The sequence below is a fragment of the Colius striatus genome, chromosome 2 (genome assembly GCF_028858725.1).
Source record: "Colius striatus isolate bColStr4 chromosome 2, bColStr4.1.hap1, whole genome shotgun sequence".
NCBI classification, from domain to species: domain Eukaryota; kingdom Metazoa; phylum Chordata; class Aves; order Coliiformes; family Coliidae; genus Colius; species Colius striatus.
Window position 1 is genome coordinate 47,572,665 of NC_084760.1, and position 16,091 is coordinate 47,588,755.

The window sequence follows — 16,091 nt, forward strand, 5'->3', positions numbered from 1 at the left end:
TTACAATGAAAAATAAAATGGACTCTTGGAAAAAATAGGACAGGTAAGAGAACATTGAATTGTCATACTACAAAAAAAAAAAAAAATAAGCCACTGAACAGTTCCAAAATACCTCAACTAGCAATGTTTGAAAGGGAGCAGCGTGAGGGATGTGTCTCCTCTAAGTTCTCTGCAGTGCTGTCTTTGCTCCTGAGGACTCAAGAACTTTAGGTCATGAGGGTAATTTCAAGCTTTGGACAGGATTTCTGAAGAGAAGGATTAAAGACAAGATTGTTTTTATAGACACAGTCCTACTTTGCAACAGAACAAAGGTTCATAAGCTTTAAGTGGAGCCTCAAGAGCCCAAGAGGCTCAGGAAGCTTCTGAGACTGCAGGTGAAACACATCACCTGCCCTTGTTCTCGGAGCTGAGCACACCAAAGTGCAGGGACAAACCATGAGAACTCAGCTTTGTGAAACACTGTTTTGGGAGACATGTAGGTCCTATCAGAGTTACCTACTCCAAGATTGTCCCCCCAGGATGGAGAGAGTGGTGTCAGTGCTGCTGCCTAAGACGTGCACCTACCCAAATGAGAGAAGAGGGGAGGAGAGGAGGAAAAGAGAGGAGGGTGAGAGATGAGAAGGAGAGTGGGAGATGGAAGATGAGAGATGCGAGCTGGGGTTTTGCCTGGCTGTATCATCCGTCAGGTTCATCCCAGCAGCCCACAGCAGCCCTGCTCCTTAGTGCGAGCAGAGCCCACCATGTGCCATCAGCTTGTCCCTGCTGCTTGGGGAAAGAAGGGTTTTTCTGACCCTTTGTCACAATGTTTCTGCACTTCAGTTTCTGGGTTGATTTCTTTTTGGTTTTCATACTGTTCATTTTCACTCCCAAGCTGTGCTGTTTCTTCTTGCCTGGGACCTGCCTTACCAAGCAGTTTTTACAATTTCCACAGCATGAGGAGACACTTGAAGCGGCTGCCATCGCCCAGGAGGACACATTAGACCAGCCTGTAGGTTTGTCAGTAAAGAAGGGCTTATTTGCCACATGCAAACCCACCCACCTTAACTCCAGTCAGGGTTGGCTCTAGATGCCCACAGCAAAACAAAGTTTGAATCCCAAGTGGTGTCTGTCCCCTTTGTCCTGGATCTGTCACTCTCCACCCCATCTCCAGGAACACTAGTGATTCTTCCATCCAACTTCGAGTTTTCTATACAAACAATTTCCAAAAATGGTTCTGAAAGCATCTTCCCAAAGCAGGATCCCAACCTGAGGTCCTTCTGGAGATGTGGGAAATCTATGCAGTCTTGAGATCAAATTAAAACAAAAAGGCTAAGGCAGAGCACAGAAGTGCTTTGCTGTGTCAGATGATACACCATTTCTGCAGTACATCATGAGAGGCAGAGGCACCACAGCCTTCATTATTGACGTTAACAGTATGGACAAGCCCTCTCTGCACAGGACCCAAAGACCACCAGAATGAGGAAATCTGATTTGGGAACTCGAAGAGGCCAAGGCAGCTGGGACAGATCAGCCTGGAGCAGAGAATGCTCGGGGAGATCACAGAATGACAGTGGTGGGGATTGGCAGCGCCCTGCAGAGCTCATCCAGCCCAAGCCCCTGCTCAAGCAGATTCCCCTCCATCAGGGGACACAGGAACGTGTCCAGGTGGCTTTGGAAGCCTCCCAAGAAGGAGCCTCCACACCCTCCTTGGGCAGCCTGGGCCAGGGCTCCCTCACCTCAACACCAAACAAGTTTCTCCTCCTGTGCCACTGGCACTTGCTGGGTTCCAACTTGTGCCTGTTACCCCTTGTCATGGCACTGGCCACCACACAACAAACACTGACCCCATCCTCTCCACACCCACCCTTTCAGCATTAATAAGGGCCTCTTCAGCCTTCTCTCCAGGCTGAACAATCCCAGGTCCTCCTCACAGCCTTTCCTCCTCAGAGAGATGTTCCAGCCCCCTCAGCATCTTTGTAGCTCTGCACTGGCCTCTCTCTCAAGAAGTTTCTCGGAGTTCACTCCCAGATGAGGTCTCACCAGGGCAGAGGAGAGGGGGAGGAGAACCTTCCTCGACCTGATGACCACAGTCTTCTTGATGCCCCCCAGGATGCCACTGGCCTTTTTGCCCACAAGGGCACATTGCTGCTCATGTTTATTTGCTGCCCACCAGCACTCCCAGGTCTCTCTCTGCAGAGCTGTTCTCCAGCAGGTCACCCCCAGCCTGTCCTGGTGGACGGGGCTGTTCCTCCCCATGTGCAGGACTCTGCACTTGCCCTTGGTGGGCAGTTTCCTCTCTGCCCCACTCTCAAATCAGTCCAGATCTGGCTGAATGGCAGCACAGTCTCCACTGAATCAGCCAGTCCTCCCAACTTCTTGGACAGCTTCTTGTGTCTGATGGACAGAAGGAAAGTTTTAAATTGTGTGAGACCTCCTAAGCAGCATCTTAGGATTCCACTGGAAAAATGCACTGAACCAGTACAAGACTCTGTAATTTCTTTTTTTTCTCTTCCTCTCTCTCTTGATTCATATAATGGGTTTCTTCACCATCCAGCCCAGCTGCCAACAGGTTCTCCCAGGAACTACAGATTATTTAATTTGCCTCAGTAGTCGTGATAGCTGCTATGAAAAGTTTCAAATGTGAGGATCACAAAAGTCTCACTGGGAAAATGCATTTATTCAGCAATCTTCCTTTGAGTGATGCTTTGGAGGGGTTGAGAACAATTTGACTTCCAGAGTCGATGACCGTGCTTAGATTTAATGTCTGTGAATAATATCATTCATTTCAATGGACAGTGTTTCCTGACCTTCCATGTACCAAGCGGCACATATTGGAATTGAGCAGCTCCATCAAACAACAGCAGCCTACTGTTGTGTGTGTGGACAGACTGTCTTGATTCACATGTATTTACCACAAAATTACAACAGCAAATGCACTGAAACGCTGCATTTCAGCCCAACGTCAGTGCTGAGGTGATGACTTGGAGCAGAATTAGGACCTACAGAAAGCACCAGAAATTGGTATCAGCTTCCTGCAGAATCTATTTGAAGACTTTGCTGTAGAGATGTTTCAGTCAAACTATTTCTAAGCATTAATGAAACTATAATGCTAGAGTATTAAAACCAGAAAATGGAGAACAGTAGTGAATCTCATTAGCAGAAATGTCTTGTGAAGTTCAGCAGTGGTGTAGGTAGCTTGACTTTAGCTGTAAGTTGTATTAACTTTTCTTCACTAGCTGACCTATGGGAAAGTCAAGGTTTGACTGAAAGACTTTCAGATAAAAGGTATAGCTGCATCTTTTCCCAGGGAAAGGAAAGTATTGTTAAGCACTGTCCCAGGCTATCCACGGAGGTGGTGGAGTCCCCATCCCTGGAGCTATTGCAAAGCCCTGTAGCTAATGTGCTGAGGGACATGGGTTACGGGTCATTGGCAGTGTGAGGGGAGGGGTTGAACTCAAGGAGCTTCAAGGTCTTTTTCCAACAGAAATTATTCTATGATTATAGAGAAGCCTGTTATTCCTTCAGAAACACTGGGGTGTATTATCTTTAAGTCTTTAAAAAAATGGCCAAATCAGATTCTTCTGATTGATAGTGAGGACCATGAGACAAGTCAGCTTGTCAAGCAACTGCCCACCCCGAGGTCAGACCAAGTCAACCATAGAACCACATGTCCATGTGCCCCATTGTGCATCTTATCACAGCTATTTCCACAGTTTTGAAGCCTGGACTGTATTGTATCACAGTATTCAGGGAACACTGGGCAGGTTCCAAATTGTGGTAACAGGTCATGAATATTTTGCCTAATTTCTCTTTGTTCCTCACCCACAGCCTCGCCCACCAACAGACCTGGGTTTCAGCTTTGATGCCAACAAACAACAAAGACAGTTGATAGCAGAGCTGGAAAACAAAAACAGGTAAAATGGAAGCTTTGATCGGGATTGTTTTAGGAACAACATTTGAGGAGAGAAAGCCTTTAGTCCTCATGCTTTGTTGGTTTTAACCTCTTATATTATATTAATCAGATTTGGATGAAAGGTGTAGCTGCCTCATTAACCAACTAGCTCTGTGTGGATTCAGCTGCTATGCCCTCCCTGATTCCCCAAGGAGCAGGTTGATCTTCACTCATCTTAAAATTATCTTGACCATCACTGAGCGTTAGGAACTGCGTTATCTCTTACTGTTACCTGCCAACCCAGTGAACTTCCCACAGCAGGGGAAGCCATTCTGGGGGTAGTGGGAAAACAGATCTTGTGCAATGCAGTGTAGCAAGCAGGTTGGAAGGCTGGGATGGGGAAGTTCAGCTTCAGGAGAATGAGTGGTTTTTTTCCCTTTTGCTGGAAGACAAGTCTTAAGAAACTGGGAGGCCTGGAAGAAATAGATGGGCTGAAGATGGTTTTCTTCTCTTGGACATGACGTATCAGTGTGTGCTGGCAGCCAAGAAAGCCAACCCTGCCCTGGGCTGCATCCCCAGCAGTGTGAGAAGCAGGGTGAGGGAGGGGACTCTGCCCCTCTGCTCTGCTCTGGGGAGACCCCCCTGCAGTGCTGCCTCCAGCTCTGGGCACCAACAGCACAAGGACAGGGAGCTGCTGGAGCAAGTCCAGAGGAGGCCACAGAGATGATGCGAGGGCCGGAGCCCCTCTGCTGTGGAGACAGACTGAGAGAGTTGGAGGTGTTCAGCCTGGAGAAGAGAAGGCTCTGAGGAGACCTTCCAGCAGCCTCCAGTCCCTAAAGGGCTGACAAGAAAAGCTGAGAAGGACTTTGTGCCAGGGCCTGGAGGGACAGGACAAGGGGTGATGGCTCCAAAGTGACAGAGGGGAGACTGAGATGAGCTCTTGGGAAGAAGTTCTTCCAAGCTGTGAAGGTGGTGAGGTCCTGGCACAGGTTTCCCAGAGAGACTGTGGCTGCCCCATCCCTGTCAGTGTTCAAGGGCAGGATGGAAGGGTCTTGGAGCAGCCTGGTCCGGTGGAATGTGTCTCTGCTCATGGCACAGGGATTGGACAATATCATATTTAAAGACCCTTCCAACCCAAACCATTCTATGATTTTTCTTGCTCCAGGATGACTGTTAAGAATAGATCGTTCTGTTTTTATCATAATATTGCATTTGTACTTACCTGCTTCTTCAGCACCACATTTTTAGTTCCTGTTTCTCTGGCTGAGAGAAGCTCAGAGGGTGCAGTTCTAAAGAGGAAGGTGCTGAGCAGTTGCAGTCCCAGTATGCTGCGCAGCAGAGGCAGCCCCTGGATTCCCTATGGAGCCTCTCCTGGTGCCCAAGGACATGCTGTCCTCCTATCTGTACCTGAGTGTTCCCATGCTTCAGTTGCACCTCAGCTGGCGTGCCTGAGCTTGCTGCCTACATGGCCCCTTGCCAAGGCACCCGCAACACACCAGGTCAAATTACAACTTAATGTTAGTTTGGAGAAGAACCAGTTCCCTGAGAGCACACAACGGCTCAATCCTCATACCATCATTGCTTCAAAACCAGGAGACCTTGCAGATACGTGATTTGCCAAGATCACAGATAAGGGAGATCTCAATCAGTGCTGGGATTGAACCTTGCAAGAGCAGCTCAGCATTTTTAAAAAGAGGAGGGAGGATTAGAGATCTTTGCTTTCAGAAGAATTTTGTTTCCATTTGATCCTTGTCTATCAGTGCTACGTTCCCTCACCTCTGTCTACACAGAACACAGCAGCCTTAATAGAGCTGTTCACTTTCCCTTTGTGAGACCCCACAAGCTCACCCCTATTACTACGAGCTGTTATTTTCCTTATTCCTGCTGACCTGCCAAGAAGCCTTCGAAAGGTGAGTGGGAAGCTAACAAGTGGTGGCACAGCTGCAGGTACTGCGGTGCTGCTTCAGAGCCCTTCCTACAGCATGTGCAACATAGATTATGTCAAAAATGGAACTTTATTCCTCTTAAAACAGTCTCTGAGCCTGTTCTGTATGAAAGGTTTTATGCCAGAGTATGGCACATATGTGATTTCATACTTCTAGCAACATAGTAAATGTTCTGTGTGTATTTCAGGAGTTCACAGGACTGAGATAACTTACCTGTATTGGGTTTAAATCTGTGCCAGTCACACATGGACAAAATTGTGGTATTTGGGCTGGAGACTGACAAGATCGAGTGCTTGAAGGGCTTTGTTTAAGTGTTTAAGGCTGACCTTTTTCCTCTTTAATCTTCTCTCTGTCATTTCTGTAGAGAGATACTCCAAGAAATTCAGCGTCTCAGGCTGGAACATGAACAAGCCTCTCAACCCACCCCTGAAAAAGCCCAGCAGAACCCAACGTTATTGGCGGAGCTCAGGCTTCTACGGTAAAAGGAATCTCTAAAGCTCATATGTGTTTGGTAGCTGGGCCACTGAGGTCTGCTCTGTGGCACAGACAGCACTGGCTGGTAGTGGGAAAAGCATTCCCACTATTCCCACTAAGGCTATTCCCACTAAGGCTATTCTTCAGTAGCCTTAAAGTGCTATTTGAAATGCTAAAGGCTGACAGCAAATTGCAGTTTGCCTTTTCTTTTTTTAAGTAGATTTAGAAGTAAATAAAAGTGTCTTATAAAATGAATTCTATTTGTATAGTTGAGAAAACTCTTTTTAAACAAGAAATCAATAGGGAAAAAAAAGTAGAGCAAAAAATAGCATTAACTGCTCATCATTTATTGTCGAAAGAGGTGGAGCTGAAGAGAAATGTCCATTATTTGATTAATCAGTGGCACGCTGAAAGTTCATACCTACAGACAGTCATCCATCTATCCAAAGTGAGAGAACACTCTTCAAAGCCTCTTTGATTCAGTTTCCGTTTTGAAGCAACAGGGAAAAATTGTCAGTATTTCTAGAATAAGGTATGTCATAGTTTGGGCAGTCATGAGGGCATTCTCTGGCTATATTTTATTTCATCCTCTATTACTCGTTAATTCAGAGCTCAGCCTTCAAAAATGGCACCTGTAGTTTGAAGTAGGTTCTAAAATTTAAGCTCTTGGTAGCAGCAACTCTTTGCAAACTGCATGGGATTTCATTCCTGCGGGTAGGATTTTCCTGCCCTCTTGGGACATGGCACAGCAGTTGTGCTTCCCAGGAACATTCAAAGGTTTCCATGAAGCTCAGTGCTCTGGAGATGGAGCTTCCACAACTGTAGGCAGTGTATGCAAACGAGAATCCGGACCCATATAAGAAAAAGTGAAATATTTGACAACCTTTCACAGAGCATTTTCCTGCAGGAACTGGCTGCTCATGGCTTGGGCAGATATGCTCCTAATTGAGTAGAAAACTGGCTCAGCGAGAAGTGGGGAATGGAGTTAAATCCAGTTGGTGACCATCACCAGTGGTGTTCACCACAGCTCAGTGTTGGAGCCTGTATTGTTTAACAACTTTATCAACGATCTGGATGAGGGATCAAGGGCACCTTCAGTCAGTTTGCAGATGACACAAAGCTGTGCGGGGGCGTAGATATGTGTGAGGACAGGAAGACTCTTCAGAGAGCCCTGGCCAGGCTGGAGCGATGGGCCGAGGGCAATGGGATGAGGTTTAACAAGGCCAAGGGCTCTTGGTCCTGCCCTTGGGCCACAGCAACCCCAGGCAATGCTCCAAGAAGGGGCAGAGGGGCTGGAAAGCTGCCGGCAGGGAAAGGGCCTGGGGGGTTGGTGCCAGGGGCTGAAGATGAGGCAACAGCGTGCCCAGGTGGGCAAGAAGACCAGTGGCACCCTGGCTTGTATCAGCAGTGGTGTGGCAGCAGGCCCAGGGCAGTGGCCGTCCCCTGTGCTGGGCCCTGGTGAGGCCGCAGCTCGAGTGCTGTGTTCAGTGTTGGGCCCCTCACTGCCAGAGGGACACTGAGGGGCCGCAGCGTGTCCAGGGCCGGGCAGCGGAGCTGGGGAAGGGGCTGGAGCACAAGTGTGCTGGGGAGGGGCTGAGGGCCCTGGGGGTGTTCAGCCTGGACAAGAGGAAGCTGAGGAGAGACATCATCACTCTCAGCACTCCCTGGCAGGAGGTTGTGGCTAGGAGGTGAGGGCCAGTATCTGCTCCCAAGTAACAAGTGACAGAACAACAGAAGATGGCCTCAAGTTGCCCCAGGGGAGGTTTAGATTGGAGCTGAGGAAGAAGTTTTTCCCTGAGAGGGTTGTCAGCCTCTGTCTCAGGATGCCCAGGGAGGTGGTGGAGTCTCCATCCCTGGAGCTATTGCAAAGCCGTGTAGCTGAGGTGCTGAGGGACATGGGTCAGTGGAGGGATTGGCAGGGTGAGGGGAGGGGTTGGAGTTGAGGATCTGCAAGGTCTTTTTCCAACCAAAACAATTCTATGATATCACAGAATCTAAGGCTTTCAACTTTCATTATTTTTTCATACCGAATTCACTACATAATAGTACATTTTGTTATCTCACTGGTGTTCTTCATTCTATCACTTAATGATTTATAATAACGCTTAGATTTTTCTGGTTTGATGCTTTACATTGCTGTGTATATTTTTTAAATTGTTTATAAAACTGGAGAAAATGCAGAACATGCCCACAAATGGTATGAAGGAGGTGGAGAAAAAAAAAAAAAGATTGCAGGGCAACTTGATGTGCTGTATGACCCAGCAGAGAAAGGTGTATGAACCAAGAGCTTTAACTGGAAATCAGCCAAATTCAGACCACAAAGGAAAAACATGCTTTTTAAAGCAAGGCAACAATCTCAAGTGGTGGAATTTTCAGTCCCTAGATGTCTTTCCTGTTGTTTTTCAAAAAATATAGGTTATTTGGAACACAACAGAGCTAACTGGGAGGAATTAGAGGGCTTGTATATTGCTAAATATAAAAAAGGAGGATGATCTTTGTAGCTATTTCTGGCCTTCAAATTTATAATCAGCATATAGGCAAATAGAAAGTAAGAAAAAAAAGGTTGAATTATGCCTGTGAAGACATCATGATTGTCCAGCCTGGCCTTTCCACAGGCTGGGAAACTTCTGCCGGTGGTCCTTCTACAGAAGCCTTTCTGCCTCAGCTACAGCATCCTTTTAAGAGTATTTCAAGCTTTTGTTTTAGAGATGGAAAGAACACTGCATCCCCAAGCCCTGTTAATGCAACGGGCAGTTAATTCCTGTGCCTTCTCTGTGCTCCATGGACTAAAAGTGTGCACATTATTTCTAACCTTCATAAGCCTGGTGCCATTTTCAAAACCTTGTCTTTCCTCGTGGTTTTGTCTACTGGACTAAAGAAGTTGTTTTTTCAAAATTCCTCTTTGTGTGTGAGCATTTAGATATTTTGATTTTCTCCCCTCTTAATCTTATCTAAATAGCATGAACTTCTTGTTTCTCCACAAAACAGATTTTCCAAATCTCCAACTATCACTTTTGCATGTGGTCAAGTTCTCTCTTAAGTCTTCTGCATCTCTCTTTTATATACAGGCTGGAGGATACTGGCTGCAGTGTCTCATACATAGTCTCACTTGTGCTATCGATAGAACTAGTGTTAGCTTTCCTACCACCAACCATCATTCCAATTAATAAATTCAAAGTGCACGTTCATTGTCTCGACTGCATAGCATCACACTGGGAGTTCACAGTCAGCGGGTTATCTGTGGTGTGAAAATACTTCACAAGGTCACAGCTGAGGAGGAGACGTTCCCCAGGCCCATGAGCAGTATGTGCTGACCTTGGCTTGGAATATGCGTAAGCACATGTCACCAAATGATCTCAGTTCCTGTGTAGAGTTTAGACTGTGAAAACACACGAAAGAGAATCTGTGGAAAGTCAACATGTCCCAGATTTAAAACCTTGCAGACGACACAGACCATAGCGATGAGTCAGCTCCGCCACGCTCCTGGCAAAGATAACCTTGGAAAAAGCACGGCTGGACCCGTCCTCCTCCAGATCCCTGCTTGGTTGCTTCTGCTTAGGAGTCACAGGATGCTACTTCTCCCCCACGCCCTGAGGACCCATTCATCCCAGGCACAGGCCTCAAACTGCATCTCTCCATTTGTCCCTTAGGACTGTCTTATCTTCTTTTTTTAAAACACGGAAGAGCCTTTGTCACTGACAAACGGTACCTCCTTGTCCTTCACTGGAGGTCGTTGAAAAAGAAATTGAGTAACATCAACGAAAATCAGACATTGATGTTGATTCTTCATTAACAACTACCTTTGGAGAGCTATAGACTTCCTTAATAAGTTGATTTTTAGATTATTCATGGAATCATTTCAGTTGGAAAAGCCCTTTAAGCTCCTTGAGTCCAACCTCTCCCCTCACAGTGCCAAGCCCACCACTAAACCATGTTCCTCAGCACCTCAGCTACATGACTTTGCAATATCTCCAGGCATTGTAGTTATTAACCAGAGTGTTATATTAAATAAGTATAGAACAAAAGCTCCAGACTTTGATCTGACCTAGGGAGAGAAAAAGGACTGTACAGACAGATAAAGCTCTGCCTGTGGTGTTCTTTTAACACACTCTCAGTGACCAGGCATGTGTAATCTTCTGTTTGTTTTCTTATTTTTGACACGTTTCAGCATTTAGTAGACATATTCCTCCAAATATAAAATAAAAAAGATGTTGAAAGAAATACCCAGGGCAGTTAACACTTCACAGTCTTCTGTCTTTTTTTAAAAAACAGTGTAGAAACCAATTAATTCTGATGCATAGTCTTAGCAAGTTTCTGGTTGGAGTGTATGCTTATGCTTTGCCATTTTCATGCTCACCATAATGAAAGCAAGCCATCCTCAACAGCATTATTCAGTCTATGTAAACAGCCTGTTTCTTTTCCAGGTTCTCACGTCCAGTTGGTATTTCTAAAACTAGTTGGTTATTAACATCTAAAGGTCCCTTTCAACCCCTACCATTCTATGATTCTATGATTCCCAGAACGAGTTATCCATAGTGTATCACATGAGAACACAGACATTGAAAAATTCAGTGTATAATGTGTGGTGCCTCTGACTTTGGATTAAGACACTATGATGTCCACAAAAAATAACTGTAGGTGAATAAATCAGCCTTTCTAATCTGGTTGTTTTCTTACAGTTATTTATCGTTACCTATGGTTGGGATTTGTAGGAGACAGCATTTCTTAAATCATACAGATACTCAACTTCTGACATGTTGACGTTTGTCTTTGAGCTTCTCCTCACATTCAGTCACTGCTTTATTTTTTCAAATATAACATCAAACAGTCATATTTCCTTAAATAGCTCACAGACAGGCATCTGTAGAAATGCAGTGATTTCCTGATGCCAAGGAAAGGGAAGGTCAGTTCTGTTCTGGTTACCTGACTTCTGGTACGGCAAATATGTCACAGATTATACGTTGTGTTGCTGGACAGAAATAGCTCCGGTGCGGCTTCATCAACAGGTGACAGCTTTTCCCTTCCAAACATCTGCAGCCTTTTCTCCTCTTTTTTTCCCCGTCCTTCCTCCCATAGTTCAGTCTTGTGTGTCTGAAAGCTCTGCAGGATGCCTGGGTCTGATATTGAGAGAGATCTTAAAAGGAAGGGGCTTAAAAGGGCTTTTTTTGTCAAAATGCAGGGCTCTTGAAAAGGGCTTCCCAAGTGTCAAGGTGCTGAGTGCAGATTTCTGGATTTTAAGGGAAAAGCCTGATTGTTACATAAAGGTTTCATGGTCACCATACTGGTCTTTGCTTTATTTTTTTTTCAACTGGAAGCAGCAGGGAGTGATACAAACCAAAGACAGTTATGTGAGTGAATTTCCTGAAGTGGTTTTCAAATATCCACAGTTTCTTTTCTGACTCTTTCTTTCCTGTAACTTGAACAGGCAGAGAAAGGATGAATTGGAACAGAGGATGTCTGCACTTCAAGAAAGCAGAAGGGAACTGATGGTGCAGCTTGAAGGGCTGATGAAACTGCTCAAAGTAAGCAACCCCCTGTCAGAAATGCCCTTCATCCTTCTCTTCCCTGGGTCTGGGATTCACTGTGGCTGTTCTCAGGTTCCCACTTTTGCCATTGTACCATTATAAGTACTTTGTAAGGACAGAAAGAATGTGCAAAATGTCATTTCCATATTGGCTCTGTGTGTTGGTGAGGATGGTTAATGGATTTTCAGGTTCATATGCTTTGGTTAAAATACCCAGAACCTGTAAGATTTGCAAGGCTATAATGAAGTATTTAGGTTTGGTGATCAATCACGTGCAGCTCTGGGTACCTGAATTGGTTGAATTCTTCCAACTCTGACTGGAAAATAAACTGGGAACTGTGGTTACTGCTGCACAGAGTGTGACTCCAAGGTGGCACAGCATTGTTTCACCAAGCAATGCTGCACCAACCCTGCAACCTCTGCCAAGGCTGATCTGTGTTATCTGTTGTTGGGTGGATTTCTGATGAAGGTCCGTTATCATTTTTCATAGAGTTCTGCTGGACTTGGGCTCATAGTTGATGACTATAGTCTGAAATACTATTTACATGTTTATTCTTTACGTTCTTTAAATGAGACAAGAGCCTTTCTATGGAGTGAATGGCAAAACATTGACCTTACTCAAAGAGATTTTGGCCCAAGACAAGGTGCAACAAAGATACTTTGGGAAATGGAAGAAGAGGGCGAGAGATGACAGCAACAACACAGTCAGGAGCAGCACAGGGTTTAGAGATCAGCTATAGGCACATCTTGAGAGTTACAGGAAAATTTTTGGCTTGTCTGGACTTGAAAGTGATAATTAATTCATCTGTAAATCTAAAATGCAGCTGCTCTTCAGATTAGGCTTGCATTCTGGAATAGGAATGTGTATGTAAGAGGCTATGATCAAATACTCTTTGAGGTGCCTGTTTTATTTAACTTTGCTGTGCAGATGAGCACATAGTATTAATAGTTGGGAAATAATACTTTTTGAGAAGTCAGTGATTCTACACACTGTATTTTTTTTTCCATTTAGCCTGTTAATGTCTGTCCTAAAAAATAATGGAGACAATCATTTGCTAAATTCACCTTGATTTCTTCAGACTCTAAAAGTTTGTATCTCTGAAAATGGGCAACACCAAATTACAGATTTCTGAAAGTATAAAACATTGCATCAGAAAGATTGATCCTTCCTGGTTCAGGTGACCACAGTCTGAGCATTTTCCTTTCACACATCTGATAAATGTCTTTATGACAAAATCAGTCAGGGCATCTGCTTTAACATGATGACAAACTCTGATGGGAGTTTTCTGTTTCAAAGTACTCACAAATTAATTCTCTCAGACATGATCTGAGGTAAAACACTCAGCTCTCATTTGGGTGAATGGTTGTTCTGATGGCTGGCCTGGCTTTCTGCTCTTCTAGCTGGAAAGCCTTGAAAGCCAAGTGGACTGTCTTTGTCGGATACTCTTAACCTGTACACCATGCAGGCTCCAGAACAAGCTCCAGAAGATTGCCCAGCCATGGGGCAAGATGCGGCAAGCAGGCAGCACGCCTGCCCTTTCAGCCTGCTTGACCATTGTGCTTCTGTCTCCCAACTGCCCAGACAGTGTGTGTTTCCTTCCACCTGACTAGTTGGGAATGTGAACATGGCATTGTGTAGAGGAGCAGAGGATACTGGTGTCAGGAGAGCACAGAGGATATGGAGCTGTTGGAGCGAGTCCAGAGGAGGCCATGGAGATGATGCAAGGGCTGGAGCCCCTCTGCTGTGGAGGCAGACTGAGAGAGTTGGGGGTGTTCAGCCTGGAGAAGAGAAGGATCCGGGGAGACCTTCCAACAGCCTCCAGTCCCTAAAGGGGCCAACAAGAAAGGCTGAGAGGGACTTTGTGCAAGGGCCTGGGGAGACAGAATAAGGGAAAATGGCTCCAAAGTGACAGAGGGGAGACTGAGATGAGCTCTTGGGAAGAAGTTCTTCCAAGCTATGCAAGTGTTGAGGCCGTGGCACAGGTCACCCAGACAGGCTGTGGCTGCCTCATCCCTGTTAGTGTTGAAGGGCAGGTTGGATGGATGGGACTTGGAGCAGCCTGGTCTGATGGAAGGTCTCTGCCTGTTGCAAGGGGTTGGAAGCAGATGAGCTAGAGCTCATCTAAAGTCCCTTCCGACCCAAACCATTCTGGGATCCGATGATTCTGTGATACTGCAGGGTATTGCAGAGGGAAGAGACCACGAGCATGGGTGCTGCATTTGAGGAGACACAGGAGAGAGGAAAGAGGATTGCAGCAGAAGGAAAATAACCATAACTGACTGACATTTGATAAACTGATGGTTTTAGGACTCATTCATTAAGTTGAATCATGCAGTTAATTATGAGCTTGACAGAAACTTTAATGACATCTTCTAGGGTGTATTATATAGAAGTTTAGTTTAGAAGCTGGCTGTTACTAGTCTTTTCACTTATAAATCTTTTCATTAACTCTCGCAGTTCCTCAAATTGTTTAAAAACTATAAGGACAAATAGGACTGGATATAAGGAGAAAGTTTCTTCCCATGAGGATGCTCAGGCAGTGGAGCAGGAATGCAGAGAGTTTGCACTGTCCCCATCTTGGAGGTTTTCAAGACCCAACAGTACAGGGCTCTAAGCAACCTGATCTGAGATTAACTTGACCGTGTTCTGAGCAGGAGGATGGACTAGAGACCTCCTGAGGTGTCTTCCAACCAGAGTTATCCTATGAGCCTGTGACTATGGTAATTATTTGGTTCTACACGTAGCCTAATAAGATTCTTTGCATTTTGCCTTCTTAGCTTTCTGTGGAGCCTGGCAGCTTCTCTTTGATTAAAGCATCTTCCAGAAAGACATCTGTTCTTCAGCTGAAGATATCAAAAATGGAAAATTTGCTGCCAATGCAAATTTCCCTGCACAGTTAAAAAATTTTACCTCATTTTCAGTCTCAATGTATGTAGCTTCAGTTTACTTGCATTGGCTTTGGTACATGTGGTTCTCCCTCCATTAAATTAGGGAGCACTTTAGCACTCCTGTTTTTTTTCCTGTGCAGATACTTAGTCACTTCTCAATCTTCTTTTTTAAACCAGTGAAAAAGGTAGAGCTTTTCTGAGCTTCCCAAAATGCTGTACTTCAGAATTTTTTTGTGTTTGATTTCTTTGCCTTCTGCAGATTTTTAATATCATCTTTTTTAAATTGGGAAAAAGCAAACTGTACGTTGAATTCTTCTCTGAGTCTTGGCAACACTACGCAGAGAGTTACAGAAGGGGTTTTATTGCTCTTCATCACTATTTTCCTCTCTTGGCCTTTCTGCACTAGTGAGTGCTTTTTAAAAGTTGTCACTTATCCAGACCTTACTCCGTATAAAGGGCTTTATTTATTTTGTATAGTGTTAACTGGTTACTGACAATGTATTACAAGTTTGGCCTCTAAAGGAACTGCAGATGTGAAAAGAAATTACATCTGTGCAATTCCCTTAGAAGGCAAACTTGTAATGCATTAAATAACAAAATCAGGTTTATTTCATAACACACCTTTTTCGTGAAGTTATAGTGCTTCAAATATCACTTATTAGTTGAGTCTTGCATCAGTATTTCTGTTACTTTGAATAAATAAATGGCAGGGTAAGATGTTTAGGCTTATTTAATTTGTCATACCTGCCTTTTTCAATATCAGTGCAACATGGCACAGTCCCAGGTATTCCAGGATCTATTTAAAATTACTTCACTGGACCAGAAAACTCCTCTTGTAATTATTTTAAGAATCCCAGCTGCAAGCTGTCCAGGCCTGAGATCTAAAAATATTATTTCTTGTAGAAAATTTCTAACACCTTTTCTCATTATTAGTGGAAAGTACTTCCCTGTTTGCTGATAGAAGTGACAAGGGGAAAGTACTATAAGTCAAACACAGAACACAAATACTAATTCCTCCCTTCATTTAAAGAATTTCACCATGACTGTCAAGAAGCAGCATACACAAACCACCCCAAGGCTTTGTTTTGTTTCTGATCTTTGTGTTCATTTTGCTGTCTCCTTTTTGGTGGTTTTAGCCCTGACAGACACTATTTTTTCCCACAAGGGTTTAGTTTCTCTCATCTTCTAGTACACTGCAAAAATTTTCATTTATAATTTACATGAACTGTTAGCTTTTATGGTTTTTTCCATTTTCTTGTGTAGTATTTTTTTACATTTTTAATGCTGCCTTCATTTCACCATTTAGAGCCGGTTTCAGGTTACCTAACTTCGGTTATCTGAATGTTGAGTACCTTAGATGCCTCTGTTAAAAGAGAGAGGAATGCCT

The 16,091-nt window shown here is 44.5% G+C and overlaps 1 protein-coding gene across 12 annotated transcripts in view; it reads left to right on the plus strand.

Annotated features, from left to right (window-relative positions):
- The window catches only part of DTNB (dystrobrevin beta), a 227,257-nt gene that overhangs the window by 149,458 nt on the left and 61,708 nt on the right, over positions 1-16,091 (plus strand). For 10 of the 12 annotated variants that reach the window (XM_061990290.1, XM_061990286.1, XM_061990291.1 and 7 more), the window contains 3 exons: positions 3,808-3,893; positions 6,182-6,295; positions 11,717-11,813. In XM_061990290.1, the coding sequence (XP_061846274.1) occupies positions 3,808-3,893; positions 6,182-6,295; positions 11,717-11,813 (297 nt within the window). The remainder of the gene's footprint in view (positions 1-3,807; positions 3,894-6,181; positions 6,296-11,716; positions 11,814-16,091) is intronic. The other 2 variants (XM_061990296.1, XM_061990297.1) reach the window with 1 other exon arrangement.